This window comes from Crocodylus siamensis, chromosome 3 (assembly GCF_052110815.1).
Source record: "Crocodylus siamensis isolate JL-2025a chromosome 3, ASM5211081v1, whole genome shotgun sequence".
NCBI lineage: Eukaryota > Metazoa > Chordata > Crocodylia > Crocodylidae > Crocodylus > Crocodylus siamensis.
This window is the reverse complement of record NC_143397.1, coordinates 202,209,776-202,236,498: the sequence shown is the minus strand read 5'-3', so window position 1 is coordinate 202,236,498 and position 26,723 is coordinate 202,209,776. Positions and strand designations below refer to the sequence as shown.

Below are 26,723 nucleotides of genomic sequence, written 5' to 3'. Positions count from 1 at the left end.
GCAAAATGAAAAGCAGAGGGCACCTTATATAGCCAACAGCATCAGTTCTGAAATCCCTTTGAGAACAGCAGGACAGAAGAAAAAATGGGTCCGGGGAAAGAGAGGAGTGTTTTCTTCCTGAATTGTGCCTGATCTCTCTCTCTCTCAAACACACACATGGTAATACACATGATTCAAAAGCTATTAGTTGGTTTTGAACCCCACAGTGGTAGTATACTGCCCAAGGAATAGAAGCAATTTCTGAATTTGTATTATAACAGCTGAGGCAAAGACTAAGAATTATTTTACAAATCGAGATAATTTTCTATCCCAAAAACAGGATCAGAAAGGGGGCAGTAAGAGTGGGAGATTTTGCTAAGTGGATTAGTGCATTAATTAACAATAAAGGTCAGACATTCATAATTCTAGGATAATCTCAGTCTTTTGGTGATGACACAAACTGCTCTAGTTTCTTTTGAGCTTTGTGGAGTTTGGAGCTCTGTTGTTCAGACTTGCCAGTTAACCAAGATTTTTAGTTTTCTGTAGCATATATAAATATCTTCCTCTGAGCGATGCTTTTCTTTGAGTGTTCTTATTCAATAGACAAGTCAATTAACTGTACTTTTTCTAATACAATTTGAAAATTTAACTGGAGGGTCTGTCTCTAAATGAAAACAGGAAAAGTGGTTTTGTCTGATTGCTGGCTGTGAATGAAAAAGTGCTGGATGCATAAACAGTTTATCTAAAAGCTTATATGTGTGGGGAAATTTGAGTGCATTTATCTAGCTAAAATCTGAGTGTATTTATGCAAATTTACAGCTCACTAGCTGCTTTGCACTTACCGTCATGTGGACGCCCTTATTACACTTATTGGAACTACCACACTGATATATCTTTATGGAGTCATCTTGGAGCCATGCAGAGCCACTGAAACACCTCAGCAGCATAAATAGTGGTAAGTGCTGGGTGCTATGTTATTTCTCAGGCAACATGCTATTGTCTTAAGAATTTTTTTTGCTTTGCTTTGCTTTGCTTTGCTTATCAGGCCCAGGCCTAACAGCTTTGTTTGTGAACTCTCTGTAGTGCCCAATGTGCCTGTTCTCCTTCTTAAAACTGTCATTCAGATTCACTGATAGTTTCAAGCCATACACATACAGGCTGTCCTCAACTTACATTTCGAGTTACAACGTTTTGTACTTAAAACGTTTATAAATTGACACCTTGTTTCAACTTTCTGATGTCAGTTTCAACTTTACAACACTTGATCCAACGCCATGCCACATCAGCAAACAAGTTCACTACATCACGCATCTCCCTGGAGAACATCTGTCCAAACTTCCTTGGACACTTTCTTTAAGAAAGCAGCCAAGACTCCAGAAAACCCTGCAGCCAAGACTCCCGAGAAGACTCTAGCCAAGTACCCTTCAAGGAGTCCAACCAAGAGCCTTTCAAAAAGTCCAGCAAAATCACCTCCAAGAAATTCTTCCAAATCAATATGATTGCTGTTTACAATATAAACACACTAATGTGGCTATATGACTCATCTATAATTGTTTGAGTACAAAATTCCTGGTTATTTTTGGTGAAAATAGGGTACTGGGCCTTGGTTCAGGAACCAATCCCTCATTATAACATTGTTTGCTATGGGAAAATCGGTTCCAAGCTACAACATTTTGACTTAAGATGTGGTTTTCAGGACCCAGTTTTGTCATAAGTCTGAGGACTGCCTGTACTCTTCTAAAAAGGACTATCCTCTCTCTTCTTTGAATGGTTTGGACAAATATCCATAGGACATCTGTGGATAAGTAGTAAACAGCCTCTGCTTACTCTTTGGTGGCATCCATTTAACCTTCTTACCTTCTTAACTTCCTTGCTTACAAGTCAAAGCTACTTCTCCATACTAAGCTGAAAAACAACTGAAATCTCCAAAGAATTAATAAAAAATAAGTACTAAAATACTGTAGCACTAATGTGTAGGGATATTCCACACACAAACACAAGCGCACACACAGCCTAAATTCGGCAGGAGGCCTTTTATTTTATATTCTGCTTGAGCTAACGCTTGCACTTTAATACCAGATATCATTGCAGGACATAATGAGGGTCATTAAATATATTTATTGGCTTATTAAATTGAACTGCCTTCACTGTTGCAGCTGGGCTGAGTTTTATAGAAAACCAACAAATCCCCAAAGTCACACAACAGGAGTCCAACACTCTTTAGCTGATGACAGTGTAAATACCAAATTTACTAGGACTAGCAAGTGGCAAGCATAGTAGTGTTATATTATTTAAACTTGCCGTGAGGCATAGTACGTAATTCTCAGCTGATAAAGGTAGCATGACTTTGGAAGGAAACATGAGAAGCAGTTTTGTGAGATTTAGTGATATATTCAGAAGTATTATTTAATTACAGGCAGCCAGTGAGCACTTGGATATTTTCTAAGTATCTTTGAAATCAGAGAAAAGGCTTCCATTAACAAGGTATAAGCTAAAGTTAACCATTACCACCAACTAATCTACACTAAGTGCCACAATCTGATCAAAATTGTGCTATTTAAACAGGTCCGCTGACACTGGAGCTGGCCCTCAATGCATGTGGTCTTCTGCTGAGCTCTAACCGTTTGGGCTCTGTTTTTCTCCACAAAGATTGCGGGGAGCAGAGGAAGTAATTGTAAGCACTTCATGTTCCCTGTTTCTGCATCCTTGCTACAAAAGAAATGAGTAATTATGAGACTCTGAGATTATGATGCAGCTGTTCTCATCTCTTTGGACTAGATTCATTCTGAGGCGAAGTGGTAGGTGTGACCCAATGGGCAATCTGCCAAGCGGAGGACTTGTATTCATTTGGTGACCATGCTTCTTCCGGGTTTTTGTCAGAGAAAGGATTTTTTATTTCCTCTGGGGACCCCTCGGCGTTCCATTGGTAAGGCTGCTGCGGGGATGGGTTGAATCAACACATTGCTATGCTTCCTCCCTTGCCAGCACTGCCTACTTCTGAGTTGTATGGGATAATTGCATGACCAACCCCTGCCCTGGAGAGGTTTTGACCACAAGGAGCTGCAAGCTCCTAGCCATATTTTCTGTCATGAGAGGCTCTGAACATAGGTTCATGCCGGGGCTGAGTAGCTGGGTTGGACCATTACTTTTGTTGGCCTTTCCCCAATTAACCTTGAATTTGAGAGAACAAATTCCTTTCCCTTCATAACTCTGTCAAACATTTCTTAAACTGCTTCTCTGGCGTAAACACGAGCAAAGGATTCTCTCGAGGAATTGGCAGAAATGGCTCATTTGAGTCAGATACAGCATGATCTGCCTTCCCTTTTTCAGACACCAGCAGCTTCCGCCAAAAATGAATCACAAGTACATTATTCATTAGGAAGCAATTTTATTTTTAGCAATTCCTTTTCCTAAACACCTCTGCCCAAGCTGTTGGGAGAGGGAGTGTCCCCCCCAAAAAATCAGATAAGCAATATATCAAGTTGAAGAAATGAAGCTGAGGTCTGTTAGCCAGCTACACAGAGATAACGATGACCTCACAACTATTCATCTGCCTAAGTGGAAAAAAATCTCAGTCTCATCCCTTTTCTTTCCATTGCAGGGAACTCATGAATAGCTGTGCATCATTTTCCGTAATGGCAAAGGAAAGCCCCTGCTGAGGAGTTTTTCCTTTTACTCTGTCTCATTCTCCTGCACAAACACCCACAGTTCTACCAAAGAGATAAAGTCATTGCTTATTCAGAGTTCAAGGTCCTCTCATACTTTAACTGGGCTGCTAAAAGCTTTAAGTTTTTCTTTCCTGAATCACTGGCAGCAAACCGAATAGCAAAGGGTGTCACATTCCTTTGTACTGTAATCCTATAAAGCAGGCTGGATGTTTCCTGAGATTTCTTGTAAAGCTGGATTTGTGTGTGCATGTGCATGTGCCAGTAAATCGTCTTAAATTTATACTTTTGGAAAATGAATAGCTGGCTTTCTTATAATTGTATTATCCAATATCCAATTATTCTAATTGGAATACCAAATTGTCTTTCTTACATGTCCAAGACAGAACTGGATCCCAGTCTGTACTTAAGTACATGTCATATGGAAAACCTACACACATTTAAATTCTTCTTTAAGGCTGTCAAGATCCAGGAAATTTGAGAGGTCAGCCTGACATGGCCTTAATTCATCCTGTTTTGAACACATATGCTATATGGCTGCAATTTAAACGTGGTAAATGAGGCTTAACCCCCAAATTTCTGTGTGTTCTTCTATTTAAGCCGAGTCTGACTTTTCAGACTTTATCTTATAAAAACATTGTTCATTCATTTTCAGAGATAAACATTAAAAAGAGATGCATGAAATACTCTAGTTTCCCAGGACAACAATGTTATGTTGGATGAATTTCAGTTTTTTTCCACTGTGTGGAAAAATTAAGCACGTTTATGTGTATATATGAAAACATACGTATGTATTACACACAAAGAATATGTTAAAAGAACATTAATGATTAATGATTTGGACTGCTAACTTAATTCACCCACCCCCTCTTGATTACATATTTTGAGGCAGTTCTTAATTACAGAGTCACCCACTATATTTTGTCCTGCCAGTCCCAACTGTTTCCCTGTACCCTGGCTTTTCAGCAGGGTCTGTCTCTGCTCCATCTCTCTACTGGTTCCCAATTGTGGCCAGCCAGTCGTAGTCTTCTCATGGCACTTCAGGGGAGCTTCATCTCTCCCAGCTTCTCCTTTCTCCTTGGCTTCCAGCCTTCTTGCCCAAGCAGTCCTAATCTCCTCTGGTTCCCCCACTAGCTTCTGGTCTGGTTATGTTTAACATGTCCTAGTTCTCCTACCACCTTCAGCTTCCTCCTCACTCACATTGAGGACTTTTGATGCATCTGAGGATAGAATTCAGCCCATTCTGCAATTATTTTCTATGTACACATACTTAGAGTATGCCTAACCTATGCCAACAGTTAGTCCCCTTACAAAATACTTACTTTTTTTTCTAAAGTTCAACCAGAGGAGGAGGTGGTGTGCTGCTGATATTTTGTGCTGTAGTCTTGTGGTTAGAGCACCCACCCAGGAAGTTAGACACCTGGCTTCTTGACCCCTCCCAGCCAGCTCATACCTTCAGGAGAGTGCCCTAAATTAGCCAGAGGCTAAGCTAGGTGGGGGGCAGTCTCCCACGTTGCTCCTGAAACTATGCCACTGGAGAGAAAGAAATGCAAGATTCACAGGGCCAGAAAGAGGGTATAATAGGGAGTACCTTCTGGAGCCTGGTGCCTGGGGCACTCACCTGGGGTCTGGCCCCCACTCTCAGAACTATTTTAGTTTTTTCCTATTATACATTTTGCACTAAACATTTAGGGGGAAAAAGGCAAAACAAAATCCTCAAAGAAGTTCAGGAAGCAGGGACCAGCACCCAGGACTTCTGCCAGGTACGCTATACTGGGCTACGAAGTTATGCCCCTTGTCTAGCCAACTGTCTTCCTCTAGCCCCATACACCTTGCCTTTTTGAACAAGTGCCGCGAATGTAACCCTGAGAAGTCAAAGTGAATTTTTAGAGCCGAGCACTGGCTGAAAAGAACTTGAAGCTGGGAACAAAGAAACCCCCTCCTGCTTGATTCTTCCAGGGAAATGGGATATAGTACAGTCTTTGTACAAGAGGTTATCAAAGAAACACCTCACTTGATCCTCAGTTTCTCCTGATGGAAACAATCTCCCAAATTTAGCTAACAGCAATAGTCAGAAAGAAACCTGTTTCATAGCCAGAAGCAACAGAATGAAACTGAAGGAAGGCAGTTTCCTGTGAAATATTCTCCTAAGAAATCTCATCAGTTGAGTCATTTTAAAGAAGAACCAAGAAAATACTTGAGAAAATATTGTCCAAGCCAATCCAGTCTGGTAGACTTGAGACCTAACTTTGAACATCTGTTGCACTCGCTTCTGTTTTATTAGACTCAAAGACATTTTCTAAAGAGAGAATCTGCTGCGAATCCTGCTGTACCTTTGTTTAGGCTCTTTCATGCTTGAAGTTGCATGAAAATATCGCTTGTGTATTCATCTGTCTCACACACACACACTTTTATTTCATCTTCTTTCATTTGAGGCACAGAGAGTCACTAACAGTCTCAGGTCCTGTGAATTCCAACACATGATTACTCCATGCATCCACAGTGATCCAGCAACCAGGACACTAAACCAACATATGCTGTGGCAGTTTCTATACAGCATAAGGTTACAGGGTAATGCCAAAATAATCTTTTTATTAAATCAAACAATCAATCAAAGAACTAAGCTTCATATTTATCACTGTACAGTTAACCCAAGTGAGCAAGAAAGATTTCTTTTTAATTTTGTGATCCAATATGTTTATTTTAATGACCTTATGTGTACTATCAAACAGATTAAAGAATTGCATCAGTCACTGGTACAGCAGTGGATTCCCAGTCAATCCATCCTCCCCCCCCACAGCCATAAATAAAATCAAGGCTGGAAGATTCCCTTCAAGGAGATTTATCTCTTTGACGGTAAAGCAGGTGGCTATATTAATGCAAATTCTCAAGGGAACTAGGTAGGTAAGAACAGCCCAGTAATAACTAACAACAATGATTTACAAGGGGACTAAATTGCAAGATTAGGTCTTGATAATTTTTCAACTCTTGACTTCATCATTACCTTTTGGATCTGTGTCTGACATCACCACCAGGAATGCCTGAGATCAAATTAAAGTGAAAACATCTGGTTGAAAGCCAGCTTAAAATATGTGTATTAAAAATACAAGAGCCTGGTTAGAACCAGTGGCTTTGTGCATGATAGAAGCACTGACAATGTCCTGTTTCTCAAGGCCTGGGCCACATTTTCAAAAGTTGGTATCTCTTGCACCCACCACTACTATATTGCTTAGACGCCTAAAGATTTGATCTGCGGAAAGGATCAGGAACTTGACACCTAAAGGGCATGTCAACACATCAGCATACGGCAATATTGCTATGGCACTGTATTTCCTTTTGGAAGTACTAAAGCACGGTTCAGTACGGGTGCCATGCATGCAGCAGGTGATTAGATTTCGCAACTACATTGCCATACTGGTGCACTATACCGGCAGAGTGCACCACTATGGCAATGTAGCTGCTAATCATGTACAGGAAACACTCGCTATTCACAGGTTCAGCATTCGCGGTTTCAAAACCCACATCTTAAATATACTTGCAGAAGCTCCTCGGGAGCTCTGCGCTTGCCACCACTGGGCTGCTGCTGCTGCTGCTGCTGCTGCTGCTGCCAGGCTCCCACCATCACCAGCGCAGCTGTACTCCCCGCCCCCCCAGCCAGCAGGGGTGCTGCGTTCATAAATGCAGACAGTGTTCATGAATGCAGTGCCTTATTCGCAGATTTCGCCATTCGCAGGGATCTCAAGAACGTATCCCCCATGAATGGCGAGGGTCACCTGTATAGACCGATTTGAATGCTACATCACTGTAGCGTGCCGTACGATGACATACCATGTCACTATGTCATTGTAGGGTGACATACAGATGCCCTCAAAGTGACCAAAACCTCACACTTAAGAGGAAAGCCTGGCTGAAAGTCTGGCCCCTGATTTAATGCAATAGGCCTATCAAATCTAAAAAGGAGAAGTACACACACAAAACAGCTCTGTAAGGACTGATGGTGCAAGTAGGTTTAAAGTGATTCATAAAATAGTTCTTATTTAATAATCTGAGGGCAAGTGACAACTTTCTACAAGGAATTTGGTGCATATATTTGCTGCAGCTCTTGGTAGCACTGGCAGGGCACTCTTGCGTTCCCTCTAAGTGGGTGCCCGGGGCTGGTGCTCTGGTTGCCCACTGCTCATTCTGCTACATGCTCTGATTGTTGCATTCATTCATTAAGCGGCTTCCTAGCACCACTAGAAGCTCTATATGAAAAGCCGTTTGCAACCCTTCCTTCCTTGCCAATCAGACTTCCAGTTGCCCTCACCATTATTTCTGCCTACACCAGGCAAGACATCATGTGATGTTAACATACAGCTACAAAAAGGAACTCCATCCCTGTGATGTGGCAGCAAGTTTAATATTACGCATAAAATAGCAAAGGGTGTAAACAGCATGGGATGGGACTACTCAAGAGCAAACGGACAGGTTGTCCTGGCCACACTGCTGGCAAATGATTTAATGACAACATGTGATACTTATATAACAACAGGTTTTCCTCTTTTCAGTCTTCCTTTTTCCTATGGACTTCCAGCTAATGGCTCCCCAAGTAACAAGCAGGCACCCATGAGAAGGCCTTTCCCTGAGGTAAGGTTCACGCAGGTAGGCATCTGTGTAGCACACACTGCAGAGGATGCCCTAAGATGTCTGACCACATCTTAAACAAAAAAAAAATCATCAATACAGACTTACAGCCTTGCTTGGATGGTACTAGGTTTGGAGTTAATCTTCTAGCACACTGTGCAAGCAACAGGTAACAAGTCTACATGTTAGACACTGACATGCTTGGAAAGGTACTGTATTTGTGAGATGGTTCTCATAACCTGATTTTTTTTTCTGTTATGATCACAAGTATTCTCCTTTGCAAGTCTGGAAGTGGCACTTCCTTGTGTTGGAGGAGAGCTCAAGGACTTGTGAGCTTGTTTTAAGTTCTCTTTAGCTACTATTAAGTTTGAAACATTAGAGACTCACAGAGTTACATAGATAAAGAGAATCTCCTTCTTGTTCCAATGTGTCCTATCTTCTTTTTCTGACTCCTCTGGGAATCTTCACCCCCTTTAGATGGATTAAGACCTTTTATCAAATCACTGCATTCAGTCCATGAAGCTGGCACTCTATGTAATTTGGCAGTTCTGTGTTAGCAAAAGTTGCCAACTTGGGCTTTTATCTTGGGTGTGTCAGTAATATTTCTCTTGGTTTGCTGTCAAAGAAAGGGGAGCCAACAGAGACCCAGCCCAACTAACGGAGTAGCAACAAAAGCCTTACAACTGGCTCAGTTGCAGATTTAGAACAGAACAGGACAACAGCTGCCCTTTAAACAAGGGCACCACAGATTTTTCCTGATTTAAGGGTGTTGAAACCCCCTAAATTGCAAACCTGCAAACAGAACAACAAACCTAAAAGTGGAAAGGAGAGTGCTACATATGCTCTGTGTCTTAAACCACTGAGCAGCACTGCTGCAGCACTGCATATTAAGTTCACCCAGAGAGCTCTCTCTTCCAGGCCCGTAAGAGTAACTGCATTTGCACTAGACATCTCCTGAGAGCTGGCCACTCAGGAAATGCAGAGACTATCCTCTCCCACTTTATTTTGGCCATTTTGAATTTCATGATTTGAGCTGGGACAGAAGCAGAAGTACAAAAAGGATAGGAGCCAGACAGATTTATGGAAGCTTTCCTCCCATCCACCACCTGGGTTCAGTTCCTACTTGACCCAAATTGTATCAGCAAGCCCGAACATGAAATATAGCGCAGTCGTATACTGCACCTTTAGCAGGTGAGAAACGGCCAGGATTATAAATGTGACACTAGAGAGATCGGCGGGGAGTGGGATTTTGAGGAAAAACTCCAGACACGGATGGAACAGGAAGTCACAGCAGCTGTAGAAGCTGCGCTTAATGAATTTCCCAGGGGGAATTTAGCTTTTGCTCCGTCTTGCTCCCTCTGGCCCAGAGAGCTGTATTAGTTTCTCCACTTCCCAGCCGTCTCAGTCCCACAGGCTGCTTAGTTTAAGAATTTTCAAGGCTGTAGATTGTGTTATTGGTCCCTTGTGAGAAAATAATTTTAGGTCCACTTCCAAATGTTTAGTAACAAAAGCAAAGCTTCCCAAGGTGAATCCCAGGAACACTGAAAGCATCTCCACATCTGACCATTCAGACATCAGGAGGAAGGAAAACAGGGAGAAAAAAATGCAGTTTTGTAGAAAAGGGGAGACTTGAGCTTCACAGAGGGAAGGGTCGTGGACCTCCCTCTTCAGTACAGGGGGACGGTGTGACTGACCCAATCATTCTCATTAGACACACTAGGTCTTCATATGAGAACCATCACGTGGGACTGTAAATATTTATATACCAAAAGGTCTGGGGAGGGAGAAAAGCTGGTTATTAGAGTCCCTGTGAATGCTTCCCCTTTCATGCAGTATAATTGTTAATTACAGGCAGAGCTCTGTTTATTTTACAGGGGAAGAGGATTTAGGCATGACTTTCCTGATCCTGTCTCCTGACTTGAGTAGTGACTCAAACCAGTCAAAATGACTGCCTGTCTGAAGTGAAGGTGAAACGGTTTGCTTTCTGGAGAGTAACTCCCCAGTGCCAGAAACAGCTGTGGCAGATAAGTACTCATTAGCCTATACATAAGGATCCTTTATTAACTTTCCAAATAGTTAAAAAAACCTCTTCCATCCTAAAGCTAACAAACATTTCGTAGCCCTGGGAGGGCTGTAGAAAGCTAAGTCTATTTCCCTGTCTAGAATGTCTATTTGTTATCTTCCAGCTTATCACCAAAAGCCTTCTAGAGACATGCTCTTCACCCTCACCACTCTAATGATCGGCACCATTTGTCCCTAACCATCAATCCTCCTATGCCTCCAGTTTAGTCCCTGGAACTAGGCAAGTGCCTTACTTCACAAATGTTAACAGATGATGTGTTATGTGAGCAGTACATAATCGTTAATGTACGGGTGTTAAACAGCTCCAGAGAGGGTAATTTTCATATCTCCAGAAATGAAGCAAAGTGAACAATTGCCAAATGGATTTTACATTTGAGTCACTTCAAGCAGACAGTAGCTGTCATTTGTAATTTGGTTATTTATACAGTGGATCTAAGGGAGCAGGGGAAAAATTAATAGAACAATATCTGTGTCAGCATGTTCTTGTTTTTAATATCCTTCCACTAGAAGTCTTAGTCTCATTTGCACAAGACTTATTTCTCATTAACCACCACGGCAGGCACATGTGCAGAAAACAAGCTGACAGTTACGGGTGGTACGTCCTGAGAAAGCATAGTTCCTAAAATAGCAGTGGTCTTCTGGGACCTCCTCTATCCTAGTGCTTCTTTCCAGTAGAAGAATCAAACTGGTGTAGCAATAATGGGAAATGTGGTGGTTAAGGCCTAGTGCAAACACCCAGACTGATGAACAGACAGGAGCTGGAATGCACAACGTGAGTTCTCTTTTTTCCAATGAAAGACTGTTATAATCTTCTAAGGGCTCGAGTACATGTCAACATTAACTCAGATGAGGACTGAATGTGAATTTAAAGAGTAACACCTATTGCTGAAAAAATCCAGGTGTAGGTATAGGAACAAGACCTTTGCAGAGTGTCCATAAATGGCATTTTTAGAAACCATTATTTCAAAACAGCTGTTCCTGGGTAACTCAGTATATAGACAAGTCTTGTTAGAAGCTGCTGGCTTACCTCATGACTAGGTTTTGGCTGTTCCCTATGTTTCACTGCTGCAACAGCTCTTAATTGGATTAGGAAACAAAGGCTCCAGTTATCTAAACCCCATAGACACTAGGCCAGGTACACTGTTTGCTGAAAACAGGCTAACTGAATTTGGTCACTCTGTATAGATGGGGTACTGTGTTTAGAGAGATTCTAGATAACACATTACAGTCTGCAAAGATATTATGCAGTGTGTTTGTGGAGAGAAGAAAACATACAACACAGTTCACTGCTATTTTGGATCCTGGCAAGTAGCTGTCCATCTTTTAGCTTTCTGTAGCAGAGGTTTTCACTTTTTGTGTATTATCAGCACTAAGCAAATACTGAAGTACATGAGCTGGGATTGGATTTCTAAATTTATTTTAATTATTTGAGCTTGTCTACATAAGTGATATTTAAATAACGTTAGCATGAATGTGTTCCTTTTTAACAGACAAATACAACTGAGCCAGAGTAAAGATGCATGACAAAATAAAGCACTTTCTACTAGCTTTATCTTTCTAATAAAGAAGCTGCTAATTACCAGGAAGCAGCACACCAAACTAGCTAGGATTTGTTTGTGTGGCGTTCTGTCTTCAACTGCATAAGGTACTATCCAAGAATATCAATCTTTTTGCAATAGAGTGGAGAGAGAACCCAGTTAAACACCTGAATTTTAAGGTTAAGAGTCTCATTACTAAATCAGCCTTAGATCAGTTTTCTTCTTTAACCACTACTGCCTCATGTATTTGAGAAGGTTAATGAATATATTTTTGCAGCAGGCAAATCTATTTCTCATTCTTAAGGGTGTATGCGAGCAGTAAGTGGAATAGACTGGACAGACTCATTTCATATGCAGAACTTTCTTAACAAGAATCCACTTTGTGTTCAGACCATCAACAGACAGATAGAAGCAGACCTTCAGGGCCCTTTAGTTAAAGAATACAATTTGTATCTTGATCGCTATACCCCATTGCACAGATGGTCAAGACTTGTATATATGGATACTTAGGCAAACTAAGAGGAATGAACTGCAGGTGTTAAGTGAATACTTTAAGTTAAACCTTGTGCAGATATGCTCCTTGAGAATTTCAGGACTGAGCTTGTCGACCACTGTAATGAACATGCTGTAACAGTTTTGCTTTCTTTCAGCTTCCCCAAGAGACTCCGGCATAGACAAGACACATTAGGACACATCTTCCCATGAGATTTCTGGAGATTGGAGTATGACAGAGATTTAGAGCACATTAACTGTTTCTGAATACCTTCCTCAGAATGAACACATTCCAGAGCAAGAAGGCCCTTAAGGGTGCATTGGGGAAGTTACAGAAAAGGAATCAAGTGCAAATTTACACTGCTTTAGCAACCCTTATTAATGATCTCTTGGTTTCTCTTGGATCCAGATTCATTCCACATATGGAGGTGAGGGGGGCAGGAAGGGGTCTAGGCAGACTTGGGTATAATTCTATTCCAAGCCACTCAAATCTCTGAAAATCTATTTAACATGTCTACTTTTGTAGCTCACCACCATCTGATCCTTGAGTCACAAAAAGCAGTAAGGAAGAGGAAGACCTGCTCACCTTTTGTGTTATCTTTTTCAGACTCTGGCAGGGTGAAATAGGATTGCACCTGGTACCCAAGTCCACTTATAGAATTAAAAGCAGAATAGCTGCTAGCCCTCCACGTGTAGCAAGGAAGAAAGTCTTTGGGCAACATAGCTTGGAAATGGATTAGCTTGGATTAAAATATCTCAATCTTACTATGTGCTGGAAATGCCTACAGGGGGTGTTAGCACAGAAGAGCCAGTACCTCGTCAATTCATGCTCAGGCTCCTGTTAAAGTAATTTTCTTTTGTAGACAAGGCTTTAGAAAACCTAAACTTTCAAAGAGGGTGCTCCAACCAGCACAAGAGTCTCTTCTTCAGGGTAAACACAAGTATCTACACAGTTTTTTCAGGGACAACTATTCAGAAAACCCTTCAGTCACTGTTGTGACTCACAATTACCTTACAGAGTCCTCAGAGAGAATGCCTAGAGGAAGTATGCAAATAAATGCTTAACTGCAAACTGTATCTACATGTCAGTGAAATGAAATAAAGGAAATGTACCAAGAAGCGCCTATGCTCAAGACTTAAAAAATTTTCCAAAGGGTAAAAAATTGACTCTGGTAGAATTGCATAGCCTTTGCATCCTGCAGTAGAAGCATTCCACTAACCAAAGTCAAATTTCAAGTTGTTTTAAAAGTCCTGCTTCACAATAACTTGTCTAAAGACTTTGAATGAAGGATTACAAGAGAGAAAAACAATTACCTCAAGCATCAAATGGGGCAAACTGATTTACAGTAGATGCTACATTGGCTGTAGCAGTACTGAGAAAATAGCACTGAGGGTGGGTATTTTATATTCATCTTCCATAAGCATCATTTGTTCTGAAGTGTGACATAAAATGACACCACAGGGTTTGAGTTTCTGCTTTCTATACCATTTGCTCAGTTTAAGAAAAACATTCCTTTGAACTGAGCCTGAAATCAGAACAAGATCTTGATTGTACTTATGCCTCACCACTAGAGATACTATAGGGTGAATGCTCTCCTCAGTGATACCTTTGTAATCTTCTGTCCTTCAGCAATGTTGAACAGGACTGAGTAGCAGTGCACATGTGGCTCTGCAAAGTGAAACTTCAGAAGTTTTCAAGAGCAGATCCTTGAAATCAAGCACTTCAGGTCTCCATAGCACTTCACATGCCTGCAAATGGCTCCAAGCCACCATGTAAAGGCACCAAATTTGAGAACTGGTTCCTTAACAGTTCTATGGCTGTAAAGCCCGGGGGCATTTATACACATACATTTGTCTTCTCCAATGTGCAGAAATCCAGGGTGTCTACTTAACATGTCTACTTGTGTTAGATTAATCAAGTCTGCTCTGTATGTGAGCATGTGACATGCTCGGTATTGTGTCACATGCATTTGTATAAATGGTGAAGTGTGTGTTAGCGCTGAGAAAGTGGTAGTGGTGCACTTCTGAATTAACACTTTCGATGCATTTTAGTTTAAAAATGCACTGCAGTGCTGGGTCCTTAAGTGTGGTGATCTAGCTAAAGAACTATGGAAAACCAGAACTGATGCAGTTTAGAAGCTTTTTGCCCCTCCAGAAATATAGAGCAACTGCTCCCTATGACTGCTAGTTGGTTATAGAAGCAATTTATCCTTAGGATACCAGAAAAGCTAATCCTGCAGTCCTTACTGAGGTAGAAGAGGTATCTGTTGCCTTCATTAAAAGCTGTACAAAACCTTCCAATAAGCAGGAAATCAGGGTAGGAATTGAATAACTGTTCATTATTTGAATTATGGTCATATTAAAAACAAGCTATGTATTGACTTGTTTACAGCTTACTTCAGTTAACCTTTCAAAGAAACATCCTGATCACTGTTTAAGTAAAAGGTGGCTCACTTTAATAACCATGAACATTGGTCACTAGTTAAACAAGACATTCTAAAAAAGTAATCATGATTTGTTTGATAGTAATTTACAAGTGGATGGTATACATTAAGATACAGAGGTAGAAATTCACTTTTACAAATGTTTCACTAATACACAGATTACCAAATTCAAGGCACAAAATTGTTTGCTTTACAAAAAAATACTGTAAAAAGTCATTTGCTGTTCCACAATGCAAATACAACTTAAAAAGTCTTTACACCCTTCCATATGCCACGTATAAAGTTGCATTAAGCATTATTCTATGTTAACTTTGCTAATAGCTGGCACAAAACCAGAACTTGCATAAAACAGTTTGCATCTCAGTTGAGCTGCTTTGTATTTCAGGCAAGACTCCAGCTACAGAAGTGTAATACAACTTCATGGGAGGGGGAGGGAAGGGCTTTGTCAGAAGCAAGATAAAAAAAAAAAAGGAGAAGAAAGATACAGTCTATTAGAATGGACAGTACTCTACCATCCAGAGTGATGGACCAAATAGAGCATATTTCAAATCAAATGACTTGAAACAGTTGGACCCGCTGACTGCATGTCTAGAAAAATCTGTCTGCTATAGCTTTGCTCTGAAGATCTTCCCCAGAAGCCATTTGCCTTTGAATTGGTAAAGACTTAAAAGTCTTCCTTTTTCTTCTTTCAAAAGAAAAAGAATGATATGAGCAGTCAAACAGTTTGGCCACCTGTCCTTTGAACTTATGTCTACACATGGAGAGAGAGGCATTCATAGGCTCAGTCCTTGAATTTGCTGAAGTATTGGAGTATTTAAAATTGCGTGATTTTGTTTTAAATACTATAGGGAAAGTTTGAGATGCTGCATCTTCTAGCTGAAGACAGCATTTTAAAACATTGGCAGGCTGAGGAAGAGATTTCACATAGTAGTATGACTAGCTTTACTGTACTTTCAGTAACATCATAAAAAAACCAAAAACAAAACCAAAAACAAAACAAAAAGGTGGCAGCTACATTAAGTTCACTTTGCCTATCTATCACATTTTCCAAGTTTTCTAGTCAGTTTATTTACAATATGTAAGTAAGTAAAAAAGACACAGATTTTTCTTTTTTAAAAGAGTTCAATACACAGGTTTGAGATCCAAGAGAATGCCACAGTAAAAATGTTGTCATTTGCATCAGCTAGATGCAAGTGCACTTCACAATTCAGGCATGTAACTTTATTACAGTTACCTACAAGGTTAGTCCGTACAAAAGAGGGTTAAATTCCATTTTTTGCTTCATTGTTGTTTGTAGCCTGTTTCCTTTGAGCAATGAAAGGATACATACACTTGTCAGCTCCCAAAAATCGGTACATGCACACAACTGCTTCGAAAGGCAAGATGCTGAAGGAAAGGAAAGGAAAGGAATTAAAAAACTGCAATATGGAAGTGGAATAAATCTTTCACAGGGATCTACAGTATCCATTTCTGGGTCACCCAAAAGACATGTAGTATTTTACCTCCAATTTCACTGGCACACTTAAGGAGAGAACAAAAATAGAAAAAAGTCAGCCCAAACTATATACAAAACATACTTCTTCCCAAGTCTTCATTATCTTCCTCTTTCCTCCTTTCATAACTTAAGGCCAAAGTGCCTCTGCCATCCTCTTCCTGTAAACTTGCTTATCCCAAAAGGCCTATTAAAATCTAAATTTCTCCTCACAGCAATATAGGCTAAATAGGAGATGTAACAGCCACAGAAAAAAGGATAGGTCTCCATTACCTTTATAAGCTGCCTTCAAGTATTTGAAAACATATCAAATCCCAACCCTCTTCCCCTCTGTCTCTTCTCTAGAAAAGTTTTCAAACAGTCTATACCACCCTATATACATCATTTGGGCTCAGTCATTCTTTCCCAAGGAGGTCCTGACTTCTATCATTTTCCTTGTGATAGTTTTACTAGGAAAAAAAGGTGGAAAAAAAGCTGGCTTTTCACTTCCATGCATTAGTTGCACCCAGGAGACCTGGTCATCCATCACAACCCCATAGTACTAGGCACTGAGTACAGCATTAGGAAAACAAGCACTGGGGGGAGTCAGGAGCAAAGCATATAGCAGGTCCCAAGCATTACTGGAACATTGGGAAGTGAGTGTTGCTGCTAGCACTGCTTATGCAGCAGTCGCTCAAGGGCCTTTGATGTAACTGCTGCTGCCTGGGGCATAGTTTGTGCAGAAGCTTTGATCTTCCTGTTGGAAGCTAGGGTGCTGAATGTAAGACAGCCAGAAGGTCCTTTGATCTGGCTGTTGCACAGAACACTGTCTATGCAAAGTACACTGACGCAGTCTTTGAAAAAGTCACTGAGCCTGCTATTGCTGAAGTCAGTTCTGAAGGATTTACTGATAACTTCACCTACAATGTGGCAGAAGAAATGCATGCAGAGCTACCACAATGCTGAGTACTGAGACTACCTCCTACACAGCTTGGTGAGTTGCTTCCCCACTAAAAGTCTGGGGCAGTTGGGAGCATCTGAACTCCGACTAGATCAGAACCCTCAGAAGCTCCAAAGTTGAGAGCTCCTCCAAAGGCAACAGAAGTTAAAAGGAGTTGATCGATTTTTAAAAGTCTTGCCTGCATGCCTGGAGAATCTGGAAGTTTGAAGAACTGCAAAAAAAGGGCAGAGTAAGCAGTAGATTCAAACCAGAACAAGAACAGAAGCCCTGCAAAATTGTGTGCTGGGAAGGGGAGAAAGGAACAGGAGCCCTTCCATCTCATCCTAGACTTAATAGGAGGGCTCTGTTCTTAAGCCTACAGGCTTTACCTTCCCTTGGAGATCTGTGCAGATCACAGGGAACCTGCACCAGATGAGGGCTTTAGTTCTTGAGATCAGTTATAAGGGATAAATGCTGACATATACCTTGGGACCCACTCCTAGAAAGTGATTCCATAGTATGGAAGGGCACTGCTGAAAAGTTACTGCAGCCTTAGTCTTTCCTGGAAAGGGGAAGGAGAGGAAATATCAAAGTCCCTGAACACTCAACTCAGTACACAGGTCTTCAGATTCATGGAGCCCACAGGATGTAGAAAGCAGCCAGTCCCCTGGTGAGCCAAGGGAGAGACTTGTACAAAGTAGTCAGAGGCAGCAAGAGGCAGATTGTAAGTTTTTTGGACATACAGTTGTCTGTCTGAAGTACATAAATACACTTTGTGTGTTGCATTGCTAACTGGCTAGTATTCTGGAAGGTTACCTTTTCATGAAGGTTACAATATACATCAGGCGAGGTGTGCAAATCATGGGCTGGTCTGTTAGGATAGCTCTCATAGCCTGCTTTACACAGTAGTCTGGTTTCAGCGGTGGGAGGAAAGGCTCAATTTCTTTTCTGAAATTTTATTTATACAGGTTAACAAGAGTTCATGAACTGATTTACCAAAGCTTGTTCACTTAAAAGATGATTGTCTAGCTGAAGAGTTAACTCACTCACTCTGAAGTGTTTAAAAAAAAAAAAAAAGTAAGTTCTTTGTTGCTTATTAACTAGTGAATTTTTAAATGGATTTTTATATTCACATTTTAGGTTTGTTTCATTCTCGAGATTGAAGATCAAAATCTATAGATTTTGGCAACAAAGCACCACATAAGACTACTGAAGAAAAAACCAAGTGTGATTGCATGCTAAAAAAAATACCAAAGCAAAATTGTGCTTAAGAGTGCTTTAGTTGCAATACAGTTTGTTTATGGAGATTGCTTCAAACAAAGTCAGTCTAAATATTTTACTGAGCAGGTTCCTGACTACACTGTTAAAAAAAACCATGCAACAGATTAAAATACAAATAGTAGGTGTGTCCTACGTTACATCAGGTAACATCGAGGTATTGCTGACCACTAACAAAAAAAAAAAAAAAAAAAAAAAAAAAGCAAGGGGGTGGGGAAAGAGAGAGAAACAAGTCTTCAACCCTAAATTACTCTAACTGAAATTAAAAAGTGATGACACTAAATTTCAGGAAAGCAAGTGTTACTTGTTCAAGTTATTGCTATCTACTTCTCATGCCTTCAAATTAGTGATTTTTTCTTTTTTCAAAACTGGATTAAGAACAGCACTACTAAAGGTGCACTGGACAAAAGGAAGAGTCTATTCACCTGATTCTGCATCCTCTGAACATTCCTGTATCTACAAGGTAAGGACACACCAGGGTCATTTTAATACCATCCTTTTCAGCAGCCTTCAGTTCATGGCTCAGAGATTCATGGAAACCCACAGCTCCAAATTTGCTGGCACAGTAATCCTGTGTTGGTAAGAAAGTAAAAATAATTAACTAGTTAGTATAAATGATATATAACAAATCTGATACAGCAGCTAGCTATATTACTTGACCATAAAGCTCTGAAAGTGCAATCTAGCACATGGAACCAGGAGCTAAAACTCCCTGTTTAACTCTAGCCTAAAACACAACATTGGAGCTGCTATTGAGCTTTGGCCAAGTTAGTTCCATGTTGCTTCAGTCTCTCCATGTGTAAAACTGTTAAAAAACTTCCTCATCTTCAAGGCCCTAGGGATGCTTTGAAAATTGAAGTCTAAACAGGGGCAGTGGGGGAGGAGGAAAAGCCAACCTTGATTTGGATTTGAATAAAATATGGTAGTTGCAAAACTGTTTTTAAAATCAGGATCATCTAGTAGAGATAATCCACACCTGAGCACCACAAATAGAATTCTTAGCCCGTCCGGGGTCAATGAGTCCTGGGATCCTCTAAGACAAGGGTTGGCAAAAGACAGGGGTCAGCAAACCAAAGCATGGCACATGAAGACATTTTGCTTGGCACGCCAGCTCTTAGGGAGGATGGCAGAGGAGTTGCATAGGGCCCAATCCTTTTTGGAGCTGTGCAGCTCTGGTCCATTCCCTGCTGTCTGCGCTGAGGCATGCATGCACCCTCCACCACAGAGCTGGGCCAGGGCTCCATGGAGCCTGGTGCAGCTGTTTGTAACTTCCTGGGCTGCCTGCCACAGCCAGCCTTGGCTTTGTGCAGGCCTGTGCCACCTGCCAGAGCCCAGGATGCTCCCAGCAGCTGGTGGGGAGACTCCAAACAGCTGCACTGGGGTGCGGAGCCCCAGCCCAGCTCAGCTCATTGCCAGCAACGGGTGCATGTGCACCTCTGGGCAGACAGCTGGGGCTGCACTGGCCCCAAGAAGGATCAGACCCCTTGCTGTTCCCCTGCCATCCACCCCAGTACACCAATGTCTTACAAGTTGACGCTAATTTTTTTGGCACTCCGCCCAAAAATATGTTGCCAACCTGTGCTGTAATGAGATCTTGAGCTTCTCTCTCTAAACTCCAATACTATTGTAACATCAACAATTTTAGAGTTGCAGATAGAGTCTAGGCCAGTGCTAGGAAAGCTCATACCACTAAGCATTTCACCAGCATGCCAGCTTTTTCAGTAATTACCAATTTGTAGATGACTGCATAGTTTCAATTCATGCTTAGTGCTCAACTAGGAACATCTTAATAGGGCACAATAAAGAGGATGCTCAGCATTTTGGCATCCAATGTCAGTAAGACACCAACAAAACTGCCCCCAAAAAACCACCTCTCAAAGTGGCAGTGCTCCCCTTAACCCCCCACCCCCTGCCACAAAACACCCACACTAGTTACTCCTGAATCACTTTGCCTGGAAGTTTCAAGTATGAGGAGCACTTGCATACTTATTCATAGCTGATGAAAGAAAGCATTTCTCATTCAAGAAAGCATTTAGCTTAATAGCTCAACAAACCTCTACTCCAGCAGTACTGAACAATCCCAGGGAACTTGCAACTGTCACAATGTGTCCATGATTCATTTCCAGCATCTTGGGAAGGAATGCTTTAGTGGTCTACAAAGTGAAAGAGTGCGAGCGTATTACTTTAAGATAAAGCATTAGTCATTCAAAACCTCTATTCCAGTTCAGTATCAGCCAAGATGCAAGATGATTACACAAGACTGAGCCTCAGAGTTTTTCCAAGATTAATGCCAACAAAAATGCCATAGCATGTTCATGAAACCAGACCACAGGGCAGAGAGGATTATGTCCTTAGACATTGTAAGTTAAAGGATCAATTTGACTCAGGCATTTATTTTTCTGCAAGACTAGTTATCTGAAAAAGATAGCTTAGCTTTAAATGAAGGAGTCAGGTTTTACAGAAAGGAATGTTTAGTTACATTATATAGCATGTCTGTGTTACGACTAGTGCAAATTATCAGTTGGAATTTCTTGTTAGCCAGATATTTTTCAAGCTGAGGTGGTACTTGTGATTTTTATCCCAATTACTTGTTATTTTACAAGGGCAGAAGCCTTGCCTCCTATAAAAGTTACTTGCATTAAGATTTGCATACAAAGAGTATAAAATATGTCATCCATCTTAATCTAAACTACTGTTCTCATGGTTATTGGCACCCACAAGCATTGCTATGATTAAGGACATGTCTGTTTCCATCATAAACCACCTACTTAAGATATTTCCAGTACCAGCAGTAAAAGCTTGTTCAAGTGGAAGCTCTCCATTTTAATTGATTTAGGAAATAAATTAGATTTAAAGGAAATTAAAGGAAAATTAATTGATTTAGAAAAAATTACCACCTCCTGCAATTCAGGTGTTACAACAATCAGAGATGGACACCATTTAAGGTGATAGTCTGAGCCTCTGACTGTCAATTACTAGTATGACCAGAAGCCAAAAGTTCCTGCCAGAGTACCTACCTCCCCCAGAGGTGTAGGAAGCTCACCAAATGCCCAGGAGGGAAGAGGGAGCAAGCCAACCACTGTAGGACCAGGGGTGGCCATGGGTGAACAGAAGGGAAATCTTACCTGCCTGGGCTACTGCAGCAGCCACTGCTGCCACCATGTAACCAGGCTCCTTGGGAGCTGATCCAGTGCCTTGTTTGCTTGCCTCCCCCCAGCTACACATACTGGGTGCACAGCTGTGCCTGCTCTGGCAAACACTCCTCAGGGGAGGAAGCACCATTTCATTTGCCCCACTCTCACAGGATACATTGTTTGGTGCAGTATGGTACCACTTGGCTCCTATGTCCAGACAGGGGCACACAAGGGCAGACCCTGTTGTGTCAAAGGTGGAATGGGAGGGTGGGTACTATAGATGGAGACAATTTAAGAACCAGAAGTAAGCCTCATAAAAAGTCTAGTTGATAAAGCCCCATGGAAAATCATACCCCAGATTCCTCATTACAAAAGAAGCAGGGCTAGAAGGGACCTCCAGAGCAGGAGTGGGCAAAATGTGGCCCATGGGCCAGATGTGGCCCGGCAGCCCATTCTATCCAGCCTACGGGGCCCCTAAAAATTTAGAAAATTAATATTTATCTGCCCCTGGCTGCCTGTCATGTGGCCCTCAATGGCTTGCCAAAACTCAGTATGTGGCCCTCCACCCAGAATAATTGCCTCTGGCAGGGATTGGACTAGATAACCTCTAGAGCAGGGGTGGGCAAAGTCATCCCTCACCAAAGCCGTGGTATAGGAGCCAAAATGCTACATAAGACTACACTTAACCTTGACAAACACAGACTTAACACCCTAGCCTGCCACAGGTAAACCAGGGGAACCATGGTAGCCAATGTCCTGCTTGTATAAAATGCTGTCAGTATATTGTCAATATATGCTCAAGAAATAGATACCAAATTCTTGGTATCAGCTGTCAATGCAAGGGATATTTTAATTCATTTGTTTCCAGTGAGATTTCAGAACAGCCCTCTGTCCTCCCAAAAATTAACTCATAGCATAACTTGGATCCAAACTCAAAACATGCAAGTGCCCCTTAAGTATTCACTACTTAGTTAACTGATGGCTTGAATCATGTCAGCTGTACACTTGCAAACATACAAAACTACAGCTGAATTCATCTAATTCCATTCTTATGCTGTCTGCATTTCCCAATCACAGATGTCAGAACAGTTTTGCTCTAATGATTTTCACATGTTCTTGTACTACATTTTTTCCCTGCAGGTGTTAAAATGACTAATCCAGACCTCCTAACACCACACAAAAGACTGTTTTCACTGGACAGCTGGCATATGATAGAAGATTAACAGATCCCTGACTCCTTGCCTCTTCTACTGCTGATTCATGCATCTTTTAGATCAGCTTACCTGTGAAAAGGAAGTTAGTATTTATTTATTATCTCTCTCAATGTGAACCCCCTTATGTTTTTCTTCTCCTGGTGCTGGATATCATTTAGTTTTAGGCAAGCATTTTACCTTGCTTGTTAGGCTAATATCTGTGCCAGGCAAGAAGTTTCAGCTTCTCTTGCCATGCCATATGGCAACACCACCACTCAGCCAGAGTAGGATGGCATTATGTGCAGCAGGCTTCCTTTTGAGGGTACAGCAGTTTGCAGTATGTTCCAGCCTGTGACATTAGACTATTTCTTCTAATAGCCTATTACAGATCACTGTGAAGTGGATGGGAAGTAAAGAGAAAAAGACACTAGGAAGGAAACAAGGGTAAGCTTCCCATGATGTTAGTCTGAAAGCTGTGGTTTAGCACAAGTTGTTATGAGATAAGAGTAGACCTTTATGGAGGGAATTCCAATCTTGAGCTGAAAGCTTTTCCATGGCTGTACCACTGCATAAATATAAGAGTAACCAAACCACTAGACAGCCTATGAAAACAGCCCATTGGTCTCAGAAGTGTCATTTTTCTCCCATACTATGTTCCTTCAAAACTTAAGAAAGAGCAAGTTTCAAATCCATTTCTCATAGCACATCCCCAGTAAGAAGGCAATATTGCCAACACAAAGCACTTCAAGGTTAGGAGTCAGCCCTGCAAAAGTACTCATGAAAATTGGCTCAAGTAGAAAGATTGAACTAAAGAGAGATCCAAGGTCCATTGGCTTTGAGGAAGCTACTGAAATTAACCTGATGTGCTCAAACTAGAAGTTCCCGGGGCAAAAATAGAGCACTTCCATATAAAGGAAAAAGCTTGCCATCCTTATTATGTTCATCACCATCCTTGGAGGTTTTTAAGCTTCAACTAGATAAAACCTTGGCTGGGATGGTATAATTGGGAATGGTCCTGCTTGGAGTAGGGGGTTGGACTAGGTGGCCTCCTAACTTTCAATGATTCTATGATCTAACTATAATACTGATACCTATATTAATATGGAAATATGGTGGCTTGCCCCATTTAGATAGGCTTTTTAGAGTAAAAATCATTCCTTTCCTCTAGCCATTCATCTCACATTAGGAGATTTGGAAAGAGGTAACACAGAATAAAAGGTAACATAGAATTAAAAAATAAACAAAGTTAATATTCTCTCATTTTCACATGATTGAGGGCTGACGATTTAACAAAATCCATACTAAATACTGAAAACCTGCCAGCGCCGAATAAAAACAGACCGATTTAGTGGGTGGAATGAGGTTAGGTCCTATATGATGTGTTAGGGCAGACTCACTACAATAGGACAACAGAATATTCTGGTTAAGACTGTCATCTAAATTTTACTGTTCATTTGAACATGTTCATTTTTATACAGAAGTAGTCAGGGCTTCTTAGATCAGAGAAGAAATTTTCCATCAACAACACTAATACTAGATTCACGTTAAAAGGGAACAAATAAAGCAGTGCATGTATTTAGTGCTCAGTGAAGGATGAGCTAGATAGCTCTTTTCCATCTTTAAGTTTTTATAGTTTCCTTAAAAATCCACTGCTCCCCCTTGGGGCAGTTTCCTCATAGCTTTTGAATGAACCATTAGAATTGTGCAAACTACCCCCCCAAAAGCTAAAATATTTTATATTTCCCGAGCACACGGCTTTAATGACTTATTAGAAATAAGTGTGAAACTGAACAAGCATTTACATGTCACTTCATAGCTTTTGTAATCTGTTCTCAACGTTTTGGTTTACGGCAAATTAACTTCCAACAGTCCAGCACTTCTTCCCTCCCCTTCCTCAAATTCTTTTAGTTCCATTCTTAGTGCTCTTAATGAAACAAAAAACTCAAATGAATGTGCAACAAAGGGTAGTGCAGCTGCAGTGTCAAGACAAATTAGTCTAAAGTACAATAAAATGAGAATATGAAGAAATACTGCATTTGGGAAAGTCTGATATTTTTAATTAAATTTTGGATTGATGATTTTCAAAAGTAGTGAGTTAACAAGCACCTATCAAAAAAACAAAAACAAAAACAAAACAAAAAAATCCACCATGTAATGCTAGCTGTATGCAAGTTTAGACCAAAAGATGTTAAATGCAGAGGCTCTCATCAAACCTTCATCCTATGCACGAAGTGGCTTTTATGGTTTTCAAAATGGTTTATTTCAAAAGAGAAGCAAATATGGCAGATACCAACCAGCTTGCAAGTTTATATTTGCCAGTACAATGGAATTTTCATAGCTTCTGACTCCATTTAGTGCTAAAGCCCCCTTGAAGCCATTTTGGCATTGTGAAAAATGCTGGTTAGATTGTCTTTATAGCTATGCAAGAATTCCCCTATGCCAAGAAAATCTGAGTGACAACAGTTTCACAGTCTTTCTTCTAGCTAGTCCTCTTCGATGAGGAGACTTGGAGGAAAGTAATGTTGTCATTATGATCTTTACTCCAAGAGTTTATCTATATTAGGAAAGCTCCCGCATTTCTATACCAGTACAGTTATTTTTCTCATTTAACTACAATACTGGTAAGAATGGTAAAGTTTCCCCTATACACAGGGAAGTTAGTATTTCCAGACGTCATTGTGGCCAATTAGGAACTAGAGTTGTAGTTCTAGAAAGATTGTTCCATGAAAAATAAGAAATTGAGAACCAGGTCTGATTCAAGAGTACCAGCAAGTATTTTACTATTGTTAAAACCGCAGGACTGGAAGGAACTTCAAGCATTACTAAGTGCACAAATGCAGCATGTGTTAGTCCTAAACAGTGTTTATCCAATATCTTCTTGAAAACCTCCAATGGAGGAGATTCTACACCTTCCCTGGATAGCTTGTTCCTTTTGCTTTGTCTTACTGCTTTTACAGTAAGGAAGCTTTGCCTGAGGTGCAATCTAAAAATCAGCTTTTCACTAGTTTAAACCCATTGCTTTGTGTCCTCCTTTTTATGGCAGCCTTTCAAACATTTGAAAATTACTATGATGGCCTCTCTTAATTTCCTTTTCACCAAACTAAACATTCTAACCCTGGCTGGATGATATAGGAACAAAGGATGGGAACAGACCACATGGAGAAGAGAAGAAAAAAAAATCCAGTCCCCTGCAATCACAGAATAAGTCTAGAACAGTTTGCTTGAACATCCACTCTGGATTGTCCCACATTCCACCAAGCACCCCATAATTCCCTCTAAATGCATTCATCTATGTGAAATTAAGGCAGCATAAAAACTCCAGTGCAATTCACACTGGAGATAACTGCTCTGAGGCACAGCATCTATGCATGCACCTAGGACAGCAGCAATTTGAGCTGGAGTAGAGCAAGCCCCTGGGTGGCTGAGCTGACCAGGTGCAATTTATGCCCCCAGTTGCTGTCTGCAGGTGTTTCAGTACAGTAAAGCATTCTGCCGTAAGATAAGATTGTCATGGACAGTACTATGGCAAAGTTTATTAGTTTACTGCACCCTAATACTGGCACATGTGCAGACTGTGATGCTTCACTGTGGAGCCAATTAGTCCATCCCTGTAAAATGCATGTGTAGGTGTATCCATTAAGTATGACCTTTAGTTCAAAAGCCAGAGACCTCAGAAACAAGGCCTTCCACTGTCACAGGTGCTTCTTGTAAGCAAGGCTCTGGAATACGTAACTAGAGACCAAAGAGGGACTGGGGTTTCTCCTTCCTCTACTTATTCCCATGACCTTAAAATGGAACACACTGCAGGTTCAAACCTCCTCGTGTACAGCAGCAAGTCACTTTCCAGCTCCATTCCAGCCTACATTTTCTATATATAACCATTC

General features: G+C 40.9%; 1 protein-coding gene and 1 long non-coding RNA gene across 2 annotated transcripts in view; one reads left to right on the top strand and one right to left on the bottom strand.

The window, feature by feature from the left end:
- Positions 1 to 763: 763 nt before the first annotated feature.
- On the top strand, positions 764 to 14,668 carry LOC149869348 (uncharacterized). The gene is made up of 5 exons (XR_016441457.1): positions 764 to 934; positions 2,758 to 2,905; positions 8,192 to 8,270; positions 10,142 to 10,569; positions 12,538 to 14,668. It is a non-coding gene; the product is annotated as an uncharacterized LOC149869348 (long non-coding RNA).
- A 980-nt stretch (positions 14,669 to 15,648) lies between these two features.
- Positions 15,649 to 26,723, bottom strand: part of RDH10 (retinol dehydrogenase 10) — a 30,496-nt gene continuing 19,421 nt past the window's right edge. The window contains exons 3-6 of the mRNA XM_090040177.1: positions 20,567 to 20,665; positions 18,938 to 19,083; positions 18,051 to 18,182; positions 15,649 to 16,209 (exon numbers count right to left, since the gene is read on the bottom strand). Coding sequence (XP_089896303.1) covers positions 16,086 to 16,209; positions 18,051 to 18,182; positions 18,938 to 19,083; positions 20,567 to 20,665 — 501 coding nt within the window. The 3' untranslated portion in view covers positions 15,649 to 16,085. The remainder of the gene's footprint in view (positions 16,210 to 18,050; positions 18,183 to 18,937; positions 19,084 to 20,566; positions 20,666 to 26,723) is intronic.